This window comes from Hemiscyllium ocellatum, chromosome 15 (genome assembly GCF_020745735.1).
Source record: "Hemiscyllium ocellatum isolate sHemOce1 chromosome 15, sHemOce1.pat.X.cur, whole genome shotgun sequence".
Taxonomy (NCBI): Eukaryota; Metazoa; Chordata; class Chondrichthyes; order Orectolobiformes; family Hemiscylliidae; genus Hemiscyllium; species Hemiscyllium ocellatum.
The window spans coordinates 55,376,470-55,397,662 of NC_083415.1; the positions used below are offsets into that span (position 1 = coordinate 55,376,470).

Sequence of the window (21,193 nt, forward strand, 5' to 3'; positions counted from 1 at the left end):
AAGCACAGCAATGATGCAGCCAATTTGCAACTTCATTGGAAATCGGGATGGGGCAGCAGGTTGGCTCAGTGGTTAGCACTGCTGCCTCAGAGCTTCAGGGACCTGGGTTCGATTCCAGCCTCAGGCGACTGTCTGTGTGGAGGTTGCACATTCTCCCTGTGTCTGCGTGGGTTTCCTCTCGGTGTTCTGGTTTCCTCCCACAGACCAAATATTTGCAGGTTAGGTGGATTGGCTGTGCTGAATTGCCTATAGTGTGCAGGTTGGTTGGTTAGCCATAGGAATGCAGAGTTACAAGAATATTGTAGGGGGTTGGGTCTGGATGGGATGCTCTTTGGAGGGATGGTGTGGATTCAGTGGGCTGAATGGCCTACTTTCACATTGTAAGGATTCTAGTTCATAAGAAGCAACTTTCATTCAGCACTTGAAATAGGCCCTTGTTGTTCTGCAAGGGGTAATTTTTTTATGAGTATTATTAGTCATTCAATCAAATTTATGAATGTCTTGGCATCCAATGTATCTTGAGCCAAAGCAGACTGAGAGTTGGATATTGAGCAGATTAGGGAGTACAGTGATGCTCAGTGAAATATTTGAGGAAGCTTTCGTTCATGTTTTCGATCAGAAAGGCAGATGGGTTCTATAGCAAGAACTGATAGCACAGAACTTTGCAGCAGGGAATCAAATGGTAAGAGTGAAATTTAGTTCATGCTCAGTGGTCATTGGAACACTCAGAGCTTCATAGTCTTTGCTGCCTGTAGAACTGTCACAAAATTCAATCCAGAAATCTAAGGGAGAGAACTGAGTAATCAGAGATTAAACAAAACAACTATGGAGATTCATTAACCTGAATTTTAACGAGATATATTGCTAATTTCACCTCCATCCCCACAGCCCCCCGCCTCATGAGAACAATTGATGACTTTTGTTCAAAAAGCCTGTGCAGCAGTGATATTATGATAGGAGTGACACCTTAACAAACAGAGAGTGGGACCTCTACTCCTCACACAAAGGTACATTTGCTCTCAAGTGTTCGGCCGCTCTTCCAGTCCCAGCAGGAACAGAATTAGCAGAGCAGGCTTGATGGGCAGAATGGCTCACTTCTGCTCCTATTTCCTATGAGCTTTTAAGTATATTCAAGGCTGAGACAGACAGAGTTTTAAGAAAATCAAGAATTACTGGGGGAAGAAAGGGAGGAAAGTGAAATTGAAGATTATCAGGTCAGCCAGGATCTCATTGAACGGCCCAACAGACTCAGTGCCCTCAATGAACTCATTTTGCTCCTGTGGTCTTAATTCTATAGTGGGAGCCAGGAGTCCTGTGCTTACTGGGCAAACAGTGATCAGACACCTGAGGGCAATGAGGTGGGGGAGGAGAAGAGGTTTGGGGGAACAATTTTGGAGACTCGGCTGGAAGGCAGAAGATGGGGCATCTTCTTTCCTGTGTGCAGACGGTAGCCATGTAAAAGATATAACCCCTTTATCCCACACTTTCACCAGCCAAGCGGGAGAAACATCCAATACTCACACTGCCCCGCCGATAGAAAATAAGGATGTGAGCAGGCTATTCAGCCCTTTGAGCCAGCTCCACCATTCGTGGCTGATGCTTCAGCTTAGTATCCTGTTCCTGCTTTGTCCCTATTCCCTTTGATCCACCTGGCCCTAAGAACTGCATCTCACTCCATCTTCAAAACATTCAATGTTTTGGCCTCAACTGCTTTCTGTGGCTTAAAATTACAAGACTCACCACTCTGGGTGAAGAAATTTTTCCTCATCTCAAACGGCATACCCCTGTGCTTAGATTGTTACCCCTCTGGTTCTGGACTCCTCAGTCATCAGAAGCATCTTTTCTATGTTTATCCTGCCAGTCATGTTAGAATATCATAGGCTTCTATGAGATCTCCTCTCATTCTCCTAAACTCCAGTGACTATAATCTTGACTAATCCAATCTGTCTTCATACGTCAGTCCTGCCATCCTAGGAATCAGTCTAGGAACCCTTTGCTTCATCCCATCCATAGCCAAAACATCCTTACTCAGATAAGGAGACTTAAACTGCACAGAGCACTCCAGATGTGGTCTCACAAAAGTCCTGTACTGTCCTGCAGCATGACATCCCTGGTCTGTACTCCAATCCACTCACTTTAACATTTACCTTCTTCACCACCTAGACAAGAATGCTCAGGACTTTTTATCAATCATTTTTAAAACTTAATTTGTGGGTCCTGGGTGTCGCTGCCTGGCCAACATTGATAGCCCATCCCTATTTGTCCTTGAGAAGGTGGTGGTGAGCTGCCTTCTTGAATCGCAGCAGCCCACATGCTATGGGTTGACCCACAATGCTAGTAGGAAGGGAATTCCAGGATTTTGACCCAATGAACGACTGGCGGTATATTTCCATGTTAGGATGGTGAGTGGTTTAGCTTCATCTCCCCTTTTCCCAGTCTTGTCACCATTCAGATAATAATCTGAATTCCTGTATATCCTCACAGTTATCCGCATTTTACTTCATCTGCCATGCATTTGCCCACTCACTGATTTTGTATGTAGGTAGTGTTCCCATGCTTTAGCTGTCCTTGTCTTTCTAGATAGTAGAGCTCATAGATTTGGACAGTACTGTCTAAGGACCCTTAATGAGTTTCTTTAAAAATGTACTTAAGGGATTCCTGGAGAGACCAGAGAAGTGAACTTGTTTTCCTTATATCAGAGAAAGATAAGTGGAGGGGTCATGGTTTGGGGGTGAGGTGGGAAGACGGTGAGAATCTATGAAATATTTAGCGACAGTAAATGAGAAGAAAGTGTTTCGAAAAGAGTCGGTAAGCACAGATTCAAGGGAATGGTCAAACCAGCTGGAGGCAAAATGAGGGAATTGTACAGTGAGTAAGCATGACTTGGGTTGCATGGCAGCAAAAGGAGGAGAAAGCAATTCAATGGTTACTTTCAAAAGGCAATTGGATTAATACTTGAAGGGGAAAATGTTTGCAAATATGTGGGTGAAGCTGGTGCATTAGTCAGAGGGAAATGGGTCTGGATGGGTTACTCTTTGTGGGCGGCACGGTGGCACAGTGGTTAGCACTGCTCCCTCACTGAGCCTGAGACCCGGGTTCAATTCCAGACTCAGGCGACTGACTGTGTGGAGTTTGCACGTTCTCCCCGTGTCTGCGTGGGTTTCCTCTGGGTGCTCCGGTTTCCTCCCACAGTCCAAAGATGTGCGGGTCAGGTGAATTGGCCATGCTAAATTGCCCGTGGTGTTAGGTAAGGGGTAAGTGTGGGGGTATGGGTGGGTTGCGCTTCGGCAGGGTCGGTGTGGACTTGTTGGGCCGAAGGGCCTGTTTCCACACTGTAAGTAATCTAATCAAAGCTGAGTAGAAATTGTCAGCACGTGAAGACAGACAAATAGCTATCTCTTGTGCGATATCATACTGTAATTGTAACCCTGTATTGGCTGTCTTCTTTAGGCTCACACTGGGAATGATGCTGACCACTGCCCTTCTGTCCATGTGGCTGAGTAACACAGCCACCACAGCCATGATGATGCCGATAGCCACTGCTATCCTTAAGAGGCTGTATGGAGAATTTGAAGCTGTGCCACAGAGTAAGACCAGCGACACAGGTAGTCTTAAGTAAAATCTGATCTTAAATCAAAATGTTAATTCCTGTTCTTTATGCTAAAAAGACAAAAAGGGCTGCATTACTCAATAATAGAAAGTCTGCACGCAATATTTGAACAACCAGGCTGACTCCTGACAGACAGGCTACTAGCCTCAGCTTAATTTCAATCCTGAAAATAAAAACTGCTGGAGATCACACTGGGTCAGGCAACATCCATGGAGAGAAAGCAAGCTAACGTTTCAAATGTAAATTACTCTTCATCAGAGCTCCAACATTTTTTGTTTTCAGTGCAAATTTCGGCATCTGCAGTAATTTGCTCCTTAATTTCAATCCTACTTGCTCAGTTTGTGAATGGGATGGTTACTTCCCTACTTGGAACTATAAAGCTCTCACAATAACCTACAGGATGCTGTAAACAGAGGCAGGTCCAACTCCCTCTGGAGTTGGATTATTATCTGAGGAAGAGAGAACATATCCGGTAAAGGAAGAAGGTGGGCAATAGAATCTGCAGACACACATATTGAGAAATTCGGCAAGTGAGCAAGAACTTGGCAGATGGCATATAATGTGGGAAATGTGAAATTTGGCAGGATGAATAGATGAGCTGAATATTGTTTAAAAGGAGAAGGGCTTGTGCCCAAAACGTCGAATTTCCTGTTCCTTGGATGCTGCCTGACCTGCTGTGCTTTAACCAGCAACACATTTTCAGCTCTGATCTCCAGCATCTGCAGACCTCACTTTTTACTAAAAGGAGAAAGGCATGCCAAAAGCTATAGGACAAAGGGATTTGGGAGTCCTTGAATCACAAAAAACTAGCAAGTAAACGTGGAAGGCAATGAGAAGATTGGTTTTTATTTCAGAGGGATTAGAGTGTAAAAGTAGGGAGATTTTGCCAAAACAATACAAGGTATTGGTCAGACCACGGGTAGAATACTGACATAGTTTTGGGCCCCTTAGCCTTAGAAAGGTATACTAGCACGGAGGCATTCCAAAGAATATTCACGAGGCTGAGACCAAGTATGGGGACACTGTCTTGAATGGAGAGGTTGAGTGGATTCGGCCTATCATTGGAAATAAAAGTGAAAAAGAATTTGAAAATTATTACACTATATCTATGTGGACAAAAACAGAATTAACGGGCCGAAGATTCCCAAAACTCAGCTCTTAATCCAACAGACCTTCGCAAAGGGCTTCTCTCAGTGAACTCTAGCAAGTTATCTCATGCGATTCTCCACTCTTTGCCCGATTATGTATGCTCCAGGTACCACTACGCTCAGTCGGGAAGCGTTGGCACCTTCCTGCACTCACCCTGCTGAGGCCACATTGAAACCCAAGCCACAAACTCGGCCGCATTCTGCCGCCCAGATTTGAAGTCACTGTCTGGGTCGGTATGTGCCCAGTGTCTGCAGGAGCGCATGGCCATACTGCAGTAAGGTTGATAACCTCCTGGTCTTTGCCACAATATTCTCTCTGCAACCTCACAGTCACTCTTAACTCTGCCATTGCATCCATCTCAGCTCTCGTGGTTCACCACTCGCAAAATTGCATGCAGCATCTTCCCTTAATGACTCTCATTCCCCCCATCCGCCCCAAACTACTAACATTTCCTGCACTCTGTGCTTCCTACTTACTCACCTTCAGCCTCCTAACTGACCATAAGTCCCCCTTGACTGTTCATTGCTGCCAAACATGATAAGCTGCCTGGCTATCTGCACTAATAGGCAAGGCCGAGAATGCTGTGGGTATCCAAGTGGGTGCAGAGTGAGTGCACTCTAAGAGACGCAGCTAAGAGGCCTGAGATCTTTCCCTGTTCCAATGCATAGAATGAATACCTGTCCCTGCAGCAAAGCAGCCTCATAGCAGCATTGTAAAAAAAGGTGTCCTATTATGTGATTGCTGAATGTGCAATGATGAAATGGCAAGGCTGGCACTATCTGGTGGCACAGTGGTTAACACTGCAGCCTCACAGTGCCAGGGATACAGGTTCAACTCCAGCCTCAGGTAATTGTCGGTGTGGAGTTTGCACATTCTCCCCATGTCTGCACAGGTTTCCTTCGGGAGCTCCAGTTTCTTCCCACAGTCCAAAGATGTGCAGGTTATGTGGATCGGCTATGCTAAATTACTCCATTGTGTACAGACTGGGTGGGTTAGCCATGGGAAATGTGGGGTTACAGGGATAGGGTGAAGGTTTGGGTGGGGTGCTCTGGGGAGAGTTGGTGCAGAGTCATAGAGATTTACAGCACAGAAACAGACCAACTCATCAATCCCTATTCATATACCCACCCAGGTCCCTTTTAAATGTTGCAATTGTACCAGCCTCCACCACTTCCTCTGGCAGTTCATTCCATACACATACCACCCTCTGCACCACATTGTCAGTTTTTCTCCACTGCTCGCAAACATAGCAAGCTGCATATAAATGAGGTGAAATGAGGTATTAACGGAATGTTAATGCCGGTGAATTGGCCCCTCACCCCTGAACAGGGACATTCTTATTAAAACCTTGGTGGAAAATTGGACTTCTTTTCCTCATGTCAAAAATGGCATTTCTCCATCTTGCCCGTCCTTCCTAATGACTCGCTATTGACTGCATTGTTCAGGGGCTGGGAAAATTCAGCCAAACGTTTCAGCTCAGCAATCTTTTGTTAGACATAGCAGATGTCACAGATTTTCAGGGAACTCAGAGACAGAGAATGTGGGAAAAGTACAATAGGGAAGATCCATGATAGAGCAAGAGGCTGGAGAGATTCAATAAGCACAAATGATAACTAACAGCAACTGCTGTCTGAAAAACATGGGGACAATAATTACGGCCTGAAATTATTAAGTTGGTTTGATCTGGAAAATGCCTGAACTTGAAAGGGTTCAGAAAAGATTTACTCGGATGTTGTCAGGGTTGGAGAATTTGAGTTATAGGGAGAGGTTGAATAGGCTGGGGCTGTTTTCCCTGGAGTGTCAGAGGCTGGGGTGGGGTGACCTTATAGAGGTTTATAAAATCATGAGGGGTATGGATAGGATAAATGGACAAAGTCTTTTCCCTGGGGTGGGGGAGTCCAGAACTAGAGGGCACAGGTTTGGGTGAGAGGGGAAAGATATAAAAGAGACCTAAGGGGCAATGTTTTCACTCAGAGGGTGGTACGTGTATGGAATGAGCTGCCAGAGGATGTGGTAGAGGCTGGTACAATTGCAACATTTAAAAAGCATCTGGATGGGTAAATGAATAGGAAGCATTTGGAGGGATAAGAGCCAGGTGCTGGCAGGTAGGACTAGATTGGTTGGAATACCTGGTCGACATGGACAAGTTGGACCAAAGGGTCTGTTTCCATGCTGTACATCTCTATGACTCTATAAGAAGAAGTACTGTTCCCTGCAGTGTTCTATTTAACCAACCAATTAAATATTTTGGGAATGTGGTCACTTGTGATTCAAGATACATGGCAACAACCTGTACACTGAGAGCTTCATGAACAATAATATATTGCGTACAGTTCTGGATCCTCATTATAGGAGGGATGTGATTGCACTGGACAGAGTGCAGAGGAGATTTGTCAGGATGTTGCCTGGGCTGGAGAGTTTTAGTTCTGCAGACAGATTGGGGTTGGATTCCTTGGATCACAGGATATTGAGAGGGGATGTATAAGATGTGTAAAATTATGAGAGGTACAGACTGGGTAGACAGGAAGGAACTTTTCCCCTTGATGGAGGGATCAATGACCGAGGGTGGAGGAGGATTTAAGGTCAGGAACAAGAAGTTTTGAGCAGATGCAAGGAAAACCCTTTTCACCCAGAGGGTGTTGGGAATCTGGAATTCGCTGCCTGTAGGGGTGGTGGAGGAAGGAGTATTTCAATGTGCACTTGAGATGCCAAGACATAAAAGGCTATGGGCCAAGTACTGGGATATGGGATTAGAATAGTTAGGTGACTGTTTTGACCAATGGTGGATGCAGTTGGCTAAAGGGCCTTTCAGTGTGCTGTAAATCTCAATGACTCTATGGCTGGTTGGAGTCAAGGTGGCCCACAGTGTTAGAGATGAAAATGTGTTGCTGGAAAAGCGCAGCAGGTCCGGCAGCATCCAAGGAACAGGAAATTAGATGTTTCGGGCATAAGCCCTTCAGGGTTCAATTCTAGCCTCGGGCGAGCATCTGCGTGGGTTTCATCCAGATGCTCCGGTTTCCTCCTAGAGTCCAAGCAAGCGTAGGTTAGGTGGATTGGCCATGCCAAATTGCCCATTGTCTTCAAGGAGGTGTAGGAGAGTTGAATTAGCCATGGGAAATGGAGGGTGACAGCGATGAGGGTGGGATACCCTTTAGAGGATTGATGCATACATGATGGGCTGAATAGCATGCTCCCACACTTTAGGGATCCTATGATGAAGGAAATTCAAGTTAACAAATAAGGCGTGGCTTAAACAAAGAGCTGGTATTTCATGATTTTAAAAAAAAATTAATTTGCAGTATGCAGTTGTCGCTGGGCCAGCATTTGTTACCCATCCTTAGTTCCCCTTGACAGGGTGGTGATGAGTTGCCTTTTTGAGCCGCTGTAGTCTATGGCAGGTTGGAACACTGTTAGAAAACGATCCAAAGGAGAAGTGGCTCAGCCTCTGGGCCTGACAAAGGGATTTCCAAGCCCCAGTGCATCAGTCGCTAAAGCTGAACACCAAATTAGCAAGGTTATGAAAAAGCAAATCTATAGGCCTTTTTTCTAAAAGGACTGTTTGTAAAGGAGGAAGGCTATGCTGCCAATTTTCGGCCAATTTGTTAAACCTGTGTCCCACATGCTATTGAAGCTGGAGATGGAAGATCTCACAGCTACTATTTCAAGAAGAACACAGGAGAGCTCCTGATGTCCTTGTCAACAACCCATACTGAAGCAGATGAATTAGGGTGATAAAAATTGTATAAGCTATATTATTATCATCTAATCTGGATTTTAAAACAGGCAGATCGATTTTGGTTAGTTCCACCTTAATAAGGATCAGAAAGTCATTTGAAACAGTGACTTAAACACTTACTTTCTGAGAAGGCATGTGACTCCAGTGAAGTGTCTGACAGGATACATATTGTGTTAATGGGTGGAATGCTTACATTGCTAAACCTACAGACAAGAGGCCATTAGTTTAGCTGTGGACTTCAATTTAGCTCAGAACAATCAGGGAATTGAGGTTGGTTCAGTTTTTATTTCTGGCAGGAGAATCAGGTTTTTCAGTACATTTCCAAGGAACCTGGCTGACATAGTTTTGGTCTATGACACACTCATGTTGTGAGAGTGTAAAGATGCATTCCAGAATCCGAGCTGAAAGGAAGTTTATCCCAGCACAAATGAAAAGTGGTGGGGCTAGCAGACTCAAATCGAAATTGTAAAGTTGTCTCAGCAGTGCGAGGAAAAGAACTGGGAAGAATAAGTGAAGTATAACATCACAGATTTGAGATAGGATTGATATGTCATATTGCTATGACACAAAGCTGGGTGGTAGGGTGAAATGTTAGGAGAATACAGGGTGACCTGGACAGGTTAGGTGAGTGGACAGATGCATGTCAGATGCAGTTTAATATGAATAAATGCATGGTTATCCACTTTGGTGGCAAGAACAGGAAGTCAGATTACTACCTAAATGGAGGAGAAAGTGAGGACTGCAGATGCTGGAGATCAGAGCTGAAAATGTATTACTGGAAAAGCGCAGCAGGTTAGGCAGCATCCAAGGAACAGGAGAATCAATGTTTCGGGCATAAGCCCTTCTTCAGGAATGAGGAAAGTGTGTCCAGCAGGCTAAGATAAAAGGTGGGGAGGAGGGACTTGGGGGAGGGGCTTTGGAGATGCGATAGGTGGAAGGAGGTCAAGGTGAGGGTGATAGGTCGGAGAGGGGTGGGGCCAGAGAGGTCAGGAAGAAGATTGCAGGTTAGGAGGGCGGTGCTGAGTTCGAGTGATTTGACTGAGACAAGGTGGGGGGAGGGGAAATGAGGAAACTGGAGAAATCTGAGTTCATTCCTTGTTGTTGGAGGGTTCTTGGGCGGAAGATGAGGCGCTCTTCCTCCAACCGTCGTGTTGCTATGGTCTGGCGATGGAGGAGTCCAAGGACCTGCATGTCCTTGGTGGAGTGGGAGGGGGAGTTGAAGTGTTGAGCCACGGGGCGGTTGGGTTGGTTGGTCCGGGTGTCCCAGAGGTGTTCTCTGAAACGTGCAGGTCCTTGGACTCCTCCATCGCCAGACCATAGCAACACGACGGTTGGAGGAAGAGCGCTCATCTTCCGCCTAGGAACCCTCCAAACACAAGGGATGAACTCAGATTTCTCCAGTTTCCTTATTTCCCCTCCCCCCCACCTTGTCTCAGTCAAATCACTCGAACTCAGTGTCGCCTTCCTAACCTGCAATCTTCTTCCTGACCTCTCCGCCCCCACCACCACTCTGGCCTATCACCCTCATCTTGACTTCCTTCCACCTATCACATTTCCAATGCCCCTCCCCCAAGTCCCTCCTCCCTACTTTTTATCTTAGCCTGCTGGACACAATTTCCTCATTCCTGAAGAAGGGCTTATGCCTGAAACATTGATCCTCCTGTTCCTTGGATGCTGCCTGACCTGCTGCGCTTTTCCAGCAACACATTTTCAGCTACTACCTAAATGGAGTCAAGATAGGTAAAGGGGCAGTACAACGAGATCTAGGTGTTCTTGTACATCAGTCAATGAAAGCAAGCATGCAGGTACAGCAGGCAGTGAAGAAAAGTAATAGCATGCTCACCTTCGTAACATGAGGAATTGAGTATAGAAGCAAAGAGGTCCTTCTGCAGCTGTACAGGGCCCTAGTGAGACCGCACCTGGAATATCGTGGGCAGTTTTAGTCTCCAAATTTGAGGAAAGACATTCTGGCTATTGAGGGAGTGCAGCATGGGTTCACAAGGTCAATTCCCGGAATGGCAGGACTATATTACGCTGAAAGATTGGAGCGACTGGGCTTGTATATGCTTGAGTTTAGAAGGCTGTGAGGGGATCTGATTGAGACAGTATAAGCTTATTAAAGGATTGGACACTCTGGAGGCAGGAAGCATGTTTCCGTTGATAGATAAGTCCTGAAACAGAGGAAACAGTTTAAACATAAGGGGTAGGTCACTTAGAACAGAGTTGAAGAGAAACATCTTCACCCAGAGACTGATGGGTGTATGGAATGCTCTGCCCCAGAAGGCTGTGGAGACCAAGTCTCTGGATACTTTCAAGAAAGAGTTGGATAGAGCTCTTAAGGATAGTGGAATCAAGGGTTATGGGGATAAGGCAGGAACAGGATACTGATTGAGGATGATCAGCCATGATCATAATGAATGGTGGTGCTGGCTTGAAGGATAGAATGGCCTACTCCTGCACCTATTGTCTATTGTCTAATGTCTGTCAGACAGATTACATGTTAGAGGAAGGAAACAGATTGAAATTCTGTTTTGCTTGTCAAAGCTTTGTTAATTTGATTTTTCTTTCGTGTAATCAATTCATATTCTGTTGTTAAAGAACATCTGCAGCCTAACATTTCAGTCATTAACTACCACGGTAACCAATTGCAGAAATCAGACATTTGGTCTCTGAAGCCAGCTTTCATTCTGGAATTAGAGTTGTCCAGGAATCCCATTCTTTGGGATAGTATTAGTCAGTTATTTCAGTGCAGCTTATTTGGTGCCGAAGTAACATCGGCCCCTACACTGCAAGAACATTGGCAACACTTTCAAAAGTACTTAATTGGCATAGAACACTTTGGGATGCCTTGTGAATAGGCCTTTTCATGAAAATCTTTTTCTTCTTTATTAACTTATCTAAAATATAAGATCTTTAAAATGAGGAAATAAATAATGATGAAGGTTCCTTTTTTCGCTAAAGAACTACAGAAGCACGAATTGCCTACTGAAGAGAATCCTGATAATCAAGAAGCAGAAGAAGAAGGGTAAGAACGAAGTGGAGTTTATAAATGGGCTTAAAATTCCTTTAGTCACATTGTGTTGCAGTATCATATATTTATGAGATTTCCTATTGCTTGTTTGCTAATTATATATTTGTGGGAGGTGCCATGATGTGGTGGGAAGTGTCCCTCATCTGAGCCAGGTATCTCAGCCACCTGCCCAGTGTAGCTCCGATTGGTGACAATATGGGCTGCGATCTCGGTAGCAGTTGGGGTGGATTCAGAACCTTGATGGCTGACCCAAGTTAGCGATCACAGCTTTGTGATTGGGTGGGGGTAACGCAAGAAGGTGTATGCTTAGCTAAATAATTATATGGAAAACAATATCTTCAGACACCCCAGACCAGTGAGAAAAGAGGCCAGCATTGTGAAGAATCATGAATATCAAGGTAGCAATCTGCTAGAACAGGTTTTCAGAAAACTTGAGAAAGGACACCAGACTCAAATACAAATGGACAAAATGCTTAAAGAAGGAACATTTATAGTTATTTGAGAAGATTAAAAACACTGACAATGAATGCGATTGAACATTTGGCAGAACCCATAAAACCCCCATCTGCCCATTTGCCAGCCCTGCTATTTCTCCCACACTGCATCTCTTCACGGTGGTATGGTCCCCCTGTTAGGGAGAGGTGATGGCCTCATGGCATGATCACTAGACCCAGGCAATGTTCTGGGGACCTGTGTTGAAATCCCACCATGACAGAAGGCAGAATTTGAACTAAATTTAAAAGCAATCTGAAATTAAGAGTTTAATAATTTTTAAAAATTCAGTCTTGGGACGTGAGCATCGCTGGCTAGGCTAGTATTTATTTCCCACCCTCTATTGCCCTTGAGTAGGGGGTGGTGAGCTACTTTCTTGCAGTCGATTGATACAACTGAGTGGCTCAGTTAAGAGTCAACCACATTGCTGTGGGTCTGGAGTCACATGGTAGGCCAGACCAGGTAAGGATGACAGTTTCCTTCCCTAACAGACGTGAATGAACCAGGTAGATTTTACCAACAATCAGCAACGGTTTCATGATCATCAGTTGATTCTTAATTTCAGATTTTTTTTTATTGAATTCAAATTCCACCATCTGCTGTGGCGGGATTCTAACCCATGTTCCCAGAACATTAGCTGAGTTTCTGGATTAATAGGATTTTAATTCTAATTCTAATAGTCTAGTGATAATACCACTAGGCCATCGCCTCTCCCCTCGTTGATCAATGATCATGAAAATCATTGTTGTCTCTTGGAGAAAAATCCATCTGGCTCACTAATGTTCTTTATGGAAGGAAACTGTGGTCTGGCTTACAGATGACTCCAGACCCATAGCTGACTCTTAACTGCCCCCTCGGCAACTAGGGATGGGCAATAAATACTGACCTCATTCCGTGAATGAATTCTAAAAAAAAAAGCTGATGATGATTCTGAACAAGCCATATCTTAAAATAAAACCTGCCTTGTTAGATTACATGCATTTGAAAAAAATAATAGCTAACATGGTGGTTAGTTACTAAAATGTATTTACGCGAGGCTGCAGTTACTCTTCAACAACAGAACCTAAGTTGTTACCCAAAAACGAAAGAAATGATAGGGATAAAGAAGACAGGTTTGAAAAATCTTAATTTAAAAAGCTAAACAACTTTTGATCCTGTTTCCTAACAGTATCCATTACAGAGATTTAAAGAGAAATCACATTCCTATTACAATACTTTAAGTTTCTACTAACTGACTCCTTCAGCTTATTTTCTGAGGTCTTTGGTGACAAGATTCCTTTCCAAATCTACAGGTATAAACCTTTCACTATTCTGAGGGCCTAAATGTTCTCAGTTCTAACAACTTGAAGATGGTAAACTCTCTCAGCCTGAAAGCTTCACGGACTAAAAAACACTGCTACTGCAGTGATTGGGTCCTCTGAACTGAATTGAACTCAAAAATAAAATTCCTGCTAAGAGAAAAATGAAATAACTTCACAAAGGCCAGTATCCAGTCTCCAAGTCACCCTTTATTATGCACGCATTGTGATTAATAGTGATCCAGATGCCTCAGAGTTGGCTCTCAGAGTGAATAGAATCTCTGACACTCCTGCTTACATCTGTCAGCCAGAGCTCCCTGATTGGACCAGGTTAACAGCCCCAATTAGGGAACTCATATTCTATGAAGTCCACCTGGTTGACCTCAGTACAATGACTACAAAAACCTTTTCCCTTTTCCCTTTTGAACCAAAATCCAATTTACTTTGATAATAGCAGTAACATATTGGTATAGAGAGAGAATTGGTTTGCTAACAGGAAGCAGGGAATAGCAGGAATAGGTTGGTTTTTTTTTGGGTTGGAAAGATGTAGCAGGTGGAGTGTTTGAGGACTTTGAGTTTATACTCGATGGACTTTAGAAGGATGAGGGGGGTCTAATTGAAACATACAGAATACTGAATGGCCTGGATAGAGCAGTTGTTGGGAAGATGTTTCAGAACATAGTACAGTTCAGCACAGTGCAGGCTCTTCAGCCCTTGATGTTGTGCCAGCCTTTCATCCTACTCAAAGATCATACTAATCTACACACCCTTCAGGGTACTATCTTCCATGTGCCTATCCAAGATTTGCTTAAATGTCCCTAACGTATCTGACTCTACTACCACTGCTGGCAGTGCATTCCACGCACCTACTACTCTCTGTGTAAAAAAACCTACCTCTGACATCTCCCCGAAACCTTCTTCTAATCACTTAAAATTATGCCCTCTCGTGATAGCCCTGGAAAAGAATCCCTGCCTATTCACTCTATCTATGCCTCTCATCATCTTATACACCTCGATCAAGTCGCCTCTCATTCTTCTTCACTCCAGTGAGAAAAGCCCTACTCCCTCAACCCTTCTTCATAAGACATGCCCTCCAGTCCAGGCAGCCTCCTGGTAAATCTCCTCTGCACCCTCTGTAAAGCTTCCACCTCTTTCCAATAATGAGGCGAACAGAACTGAACACAATATGCCAGGTGTGGTCGAGCTGCAGCATAACCTTGTGGCTCTTAAACTCAATCCCCCTGCTAAATGAAAGCCAACAGACCATACTCCTTCTTGACAAGCCTATCAACTTGGGTGGCAATTCTTGAGGGATCTATGGACATGGACCCCAAGATCCATCAGTTCCTCCACACTGCTAAGAATCCTGCCTTTAACCCTGTATTCTGCATTCAAAGCCAACTTTCCAAAGTGACAACATGCGACAACAATAAATCAAAGCATGTCTGGAAAAAACTCAGTTGGTAAGAGAGACTAGGACCCAAGGCATAGCCTTAGAATAAAGGGTCACCTTTTAGAATGAAGGTAAGGAGAAATTTCTTCAGCCAGAGAGTTGTGAATCTATGGAATTCATTGCCACAGAAGGCTGTGGAGGCCAGCTCATTGGGTATATTCGAGGTGGATAGATTCTTGAGTATCAAGGGGATCAAGGGTTATGGGGAGAAAACGGCAGAATGGGGTTGACAAATTTATCGGCCATGATTGAATGGCAGAGCAGACTCGATGGGCTGAATGGCCTAATTTCTGCTCGTAAGTCTTAAAGTCTTATGAGTGCAATGGGGTCAGTGTTAGGACATCAGCTATTTACAATTGATCTCAGTGACTTGGATAAAGGTACTTGCTGATGTCACAAGATAGGTAGGACAGTAATGTGTGAAGAAGCTAGCAGAGTCTATGAAAGGATTTGGATAAGTCAAACAAGTTGTCAAAAAGTTGGTAGGTGGAGCATAAGGTGGGAAAATGTGCGTCTGTCCACTTTGGTATGAAGATTAGAAAAGCAGCATATTATTTAAACGAAGAGATTGCAGGACTGTGCAAAAAGATCTGGGTATCCTGGTCCATGAATCACAAGTTGTTTGTATGCAGTACAGTAAGGGCTTAAGACAACACATGAAAGATTACCTTTTTTGCAAAAGGATTTGAATTAAAAAAAAAGGAATGTTCTTCTGCATTTGTAGAGGGATTGGCGACACCACATCTGGAATACTGTATAATTTTTCCCTCTTTATAGGGAAAGAGTAGTGCAATTAAAGGCAGCCAGCATGGCTTTGTGAGGGACAGGTCATGCCTCACAAGTCTTATTGAGTTCTTTGAGGAGGTGTCAAGACAGGTTGACGAATGTCGAGCAGTGGATGTGGTGCATATGGACTTCAGCAAGGCACTTGATAAGGTTCCCAATTCATAAAGTCAGGAAGTATGGGATACAGGGAGATTTGGCTATCTGGATTCAGAATTGGCTGGCTGACAGAAGGCAGAGAGTGGTTGTAGATGGAAAGCATTCTGCCTGGACGACAGCGTTGAGTGGGGTCCCACTGGGCTCTGTTCTTGAGCCTCTATACTCTTTGTAGTTTTTATAAATGACTTGGATGAGGAGGTTGAGGGGTGGGTTAATAAATTGGCAAATGATACAAAGGTTGGAGGCGTCATCAATAGTATAGAGGGCTATTGCAGGCTGCAATGCGACATAGACAGGATACCGAGCTGGGCTGAGAAATGGCAGATGGACTTCAACCTGGATTAATGCGAAGTGATGCATTTTGGAAGGTCAACCTCAAATGCTGATTATAGGATTAAAGATAGGATTCTTGGCAGTGTGGAGGAACAGAGGGATCTGGGTGTGCAGGTACATAGATCCCTCAAAGTTGCCACCCAAGTGGATGGGTAAAAAGTGAGGTCTGCAGATGCTGGAGATCAGAGCTGAAAATGTGTTGCTGGTTAAAGCACAGCAGGTCAGGCGCATCCAAGGAACAGGAAATTTGACGTTTCGGGCCAGAGTCCTTCATCAAGGGCTCTGGCCCGAAACGTCGAATTTCCTGTTCCTTGGATGCTGTCTGACCTGCTGTGCTTTAACCAGCAACACATTTTCAACCCAAGTGGATGGGGTTGTTAAGAAAGTATATGGTGTTTTGGCTTTCATTAATAGGGGGATCGAGTTTAAGAGCTGCGAGGTTTTGCTACAGCTCTACAAGTCCCTGGTGAGACCACACTTGGAATATTGTGTCCAGTTCTGGTTGCCCTTCTATAGGAAAGATACAGAGGCTTTGGAGAGGGTGCAAAGAAGATTTACCAGGATGCAGCCTGGACTGAAAGGCTTGCCTTATGAAGAAAGGTTGAATAAGCTCGGACTTTTCTCAAGAGAGAGAAGGAGGAAGAGAGGTGACCTGATCGAGGTATATAAGCTAATGAGAGGAATAGATAAAGTCAATAGCCAGAGACATTTCCCCAGGGCAGGATTGATTGGTATGAGGAGTCATAGTTTGAAGATATTGGGAGGAAGGTATAAAGGAGCCGTCAGAGGTAGGTTCTTTACACAGAGAGTTGTGAATGCATGGAATGTGTTGCCAGCTGCATTGGTGGAAGCAGAGTCACTGGGGACATTAAAGTGACTGCTGGACATACACATGGATAGCAGTGAGTTGAGGGGTGTGTAGGTTAATTTACTATATTTTAATTAGGATTAAATCTTGGCACAACATTGTAGACCAAAGGGCCTGTTCTGTGCTATACTTTTCTATGTTCTATGATCTATGTTTGTTGCTGATGTGATGGATAACTGTAATAATGTGATAACTGACAGCCTAACACTGGAGTAGAATAAAACACTGAGGATGGACTATAACACTTCATATTTGACCGAGTCTTGCAGAGCGATGCACTATAGTGGTAGTGTGTCTGAGAATCTGTCAACAGCTCCAAGGAAGCTGTTGACCTCTGCCAGTCTAGTTAGCAATATTCTCTGTATTCTTTTTCAGGAAGAGTGAAGTACAGGAACTCAGAACTGAGGACTCACCTCAGCCAACTGAACAGAGCCAATTGGAAAAGCCTAGCAAGAATTTGGCGAAGAGTATACTCATTTCCATCCCATATGCTGCATCTATCGGAGGGATAAGCACTTTAACAGGAACACCACCAAACCTTATCCTTGACGGTCAACTGAAAAGGTAAATAATAAATCTCTCATGCTAGCGTTTAAAAGAAATGTTCTTCAGAAAGGAATTAGTCACAAAAACAGGTGCATGGTTGGGACCAAGAATATTGTGCGTTTGATTCTGCTTTGTGTCGAGTGCAGGTGAGTGGAAGAATTGTAATTCCCAAATCCAAAGCTAATACTCTTAGGTAATGGGTTCAAATCCCACTGTGCAGATAGAGATGTTTGAATTCAATAAAATGAAAAACTGGGGTTAAAAGCTAACGGTGAACTTGTAACCAGTGTTGTTTTTAAAAAACCTGTCTGGTTCACTAATACGCTTTAGGGAAGGAAATCTGCTGTCGTCATATGATCAGAGCAACATATGACTCCAGACCCACAGCAATGTGGTTTGACCCTTAACTGCTCTTTGGGCAATAAGTGCTGGACTAGTCGATGATCCTGTGAAGTAGTTGTTAAAGAAAGACTGCTGAAAAGTACATGTATGAAGAGACCAGGATTGAGTCTTACTGCAACATCCTTCTATAATTAGTGCAACATGCCCTGTTACAATCACATAGTTAAATCATGTGAGAAGCACTTTTAGCACAAAATGGATAAAGTATGGAATTCTTATCCTCCCCACCCCCATCCCCGATAAGCTTGTAGTTGCTGAATCAGTTTGAGCTTTCAAGATATTCAAGGATAAGAGTCACAGGGTGAAGAAATTGAGTTGCAGTCAGATCAGCCCAAATCTAATTGAATAAGCTTGAGAGACTGAATGACCTATTCCCATTTATGTTAGGACCAGGTGAGAAGGGGTTGAAATGGCTCCCCCTTTTTTTCTCACTCATTGTTTGTTTGCAACAGGATATTGAACTTGACAAGCATGTATTTACCAATTCTGACTGTGTACTTAACTGTTTACATGCTGTGATAACGAATGAACCGGACGGGTTTTCTTGAGTTGAACAAGGAAGGGCTTATGTTAATGGTGAGGTAATCAAACTTAGCAAACAGAGTGCTGTCTTATATGGAGAGTGACAGAGGGAGTAGCAATTTTCTCTCACAACGGCTGGTGGTTTTCTGCTGAGACATGTCCTGGATAAACGCACACAAAATTAGTTTGGATATACAACTTCTTTCTATCTTCCATTAGAATCTCAAAACGCCATTAGATGTAAAAGAAAGCATTGATTTCTTGATGAGTGCAAAGGCGAAGGAGCAGTGCTCCAAAAGCTAGTGCTTCCAAATAAACCTGTTGGACTATAACCTGGTGTTGTGCGATTTTTAACTTTGCCCACCCAAGTCCAACACCAGCGCCTCCACATTGTGATCAGGATAGTCATTGTCACACAGGGTGGCTTTGTTGGGCTCAATTTCTGCATTGAGTTTGCACAGTGAATGCCGGGCCCTGTCTACAGAGGAACCTCAAATATCCAGCATTCAATTAACCAAATTTCAGATTATTGATCAGGATCACAAGGTCCTGATGCTTGGCTAACTATGTTATCCGGTATTCGACTATCTGGCATTTGATTAACTGAATGAAATACTCCCCGCCTGTGTCCTTTGGGTAATCGAGGTTGCTGAGAAGTCCAATCTTGTAAAACACGAACTGGGGTATACTGACCAGTGAAGGTAGGTTGTAGTAGACAGTAGAGGCGAATCCCTTGTCTAATCTCTCAATCAAGTCATCAAGGAAAGTGAGCTCATTTGACTTCCGCGAATTTCAATTCTCGCAAATTGTCCTGATGAGTGCAAGATGTAAATTTTCCAAGTCATAGAGTCATAGAGATGTACAGCATGGAAACAGACCCTTTGATCCAACTAGCCCATGCCAACCAGATATCCTAAATTAATTTAGTCCTATTTGCCAACACTTGACCCATATCCCTCTAAACCCTTCCTTTTTACAGCAATACTCAAACTCAAGGACTTTTCTCCAAGCAATAACTTTAGATTGGTTCATTCTTCCAAAGTCTAATATCTGAATATGCATTTGATAATGCAGGATAATAGTTCTTTATGCATTTCCATGGGTTATTTGTCACTGGTGAGGTCTGTAGATCCTGGTGAAGTGGGATTACAATAATGCAAATTGGTAGTTTACTTGTAGTAAATGTCCCTGTTTCATTAAAAACTGTCTTTTTATAAGTTTCAGATATGAAACGTGGGTGAGCACCGTAATGTGAAGGTGGCTCATTGGTTAGCACTGCTGCCTCACAGCAACCGGGACCTGGGTTTGATTCCACCCTCATGCGACTGTCTGTTTGAGGTTTGCACATGCGCAACCCCCTATGTCTGCATGGGTTTCCCCAAGGTGCACTGGTTTCCTTCCATAGTCCAAAGATGTGCAGGTTAAGTGGATTGGCCTGCTAATTTGCCTATAGTGTTCAAGGAGGTGCAGACTAGGTGGATTAGCCACAAGAAATGCAGGGTTACAGGGATCGGGTAGTAGGGTGGTTTTGGGTGGGATGTTGTTTGGAGAATCAGTGTGGACTCGATGGGCCAAATGGCCTGCTTCCACACTGTAGGGATTCTATAATTTAATATTTGACGTAAGTCTGACGTTGCTAGTTGTGGGGTAGGCTGTCACTGATTAAAAAGCAGTAAGCATCTGCTTTCAGGAGATGTGAGAATAGATTGCCAGTATGGAACAGGAACTGATTTTACAATGCCTTGACACTTAGTGTAAAACAAGTTAAATAATATCCAGCCTCCTTATCCAGTGAACAGAAAAAATACAATAGATGCTGGAAACCCAACTAAAAGTAGAAAATGATAAAGGGGGTGCCAGGGTGATGTCAGGCATCTGCACAGAGAAAAAGAGATTTAATGTTTCGGGTCAGTGAATCAAGATCCCTGCAATGTGGAAAGAGGCCATTTGGCCCTTCAGGCCCACACTGACTCTCCAAAGAACATCTCACCCAGCGTCCTCTAGGCTCCTAATCCCACATTTTCCTTAGCCAATGCATCTAAACTGTACATTTTTGGAATGTGAGTGGAAACTGGAACAACAGAAGCCCACACAGACACGGGGAGATCCTGCAAACTGCACACACACTGTTGCCAAAGGGTTTAGTATTTTTCTGCATTTCATTTTGTTTATGTTTGCAATTCTAGTATGACAATCCGAAAGGTATGAGATCATGTTATCTCTGCACAAATGAACTGAGAGTGGTTGGAAGAAGAGAGGTAGCAGCCCCAGGAGAATGCGAGAAATTGCATTTCAGAATTCACACCCTCATTTCCACTTGTGAGGGGTAAAAGCAAGTGGACAGGATGATAAAACGGTCACTAATAAATCCAACAAGGAATTCAGATGAAGTTTCTTTAAAGAGAGAGTGATTTGAATATGAAACTTGCTTCCACAAGACATGGTTGAGAAAATCTCATAGATGCTTTGGAAAGAAGGCTGGCTAAATGTACAAATGAGAAGAAATAAGATGGATAGCTATTTTGAATCAACCTGTTCAAATGTGTTCCACTTCAGGAACAAAAAACATAAATTGCTGAAAAAACTCAGCAGCTCTGGCAACATTTATAGAAAGAATGCAGAGTTAACGTTTTGGGTCCAATAACCCTTCTTCAGAACTGATGGTAGCCAGGAAAAGGTTGGTTTTTATACAGAAGATCATTGCCACCACAACACACAGTCATGTTCCCTTATCAACATCTTGGGCTTGCTACAGTGCTCCAGGGAAACTCAGCGCAAGCTGGAAGTACAGCACCTCATTTTCCATTTGTG

At 43.7% G+C, this 21,193-nt stretch overlaps 1 protein-coding gene across 1 annotated transcript in view; it reads left to right on the forward strand.

Annotated features, from left to right (window-relative positions):
* Positions 1–21,193, forward strand: part of LOC132822843 (Na(+)/dicarboxylate cotransporter 3-like) — a 57,273-nt gene that overhangs the window by 8,091 nt on the left and 27,989 nt on the right. The window contains exons 3-5 of the mRNA XM_060836217.1: positions 3,451–3,605; positions 11,457–11,520; positions 17,288–17,476. Of these exons, the coding sequence (XP_060692200.1) occupies positions 3,451–3,605; positions 11,457–11,520; positions 17,288–17,476 (408 nt within the window). The remainder of the gene's footprint in view (positions 1–3,450; positions 3,606–11,456; positions 11,521–17,287; positions 17,477–21,193) is intronic.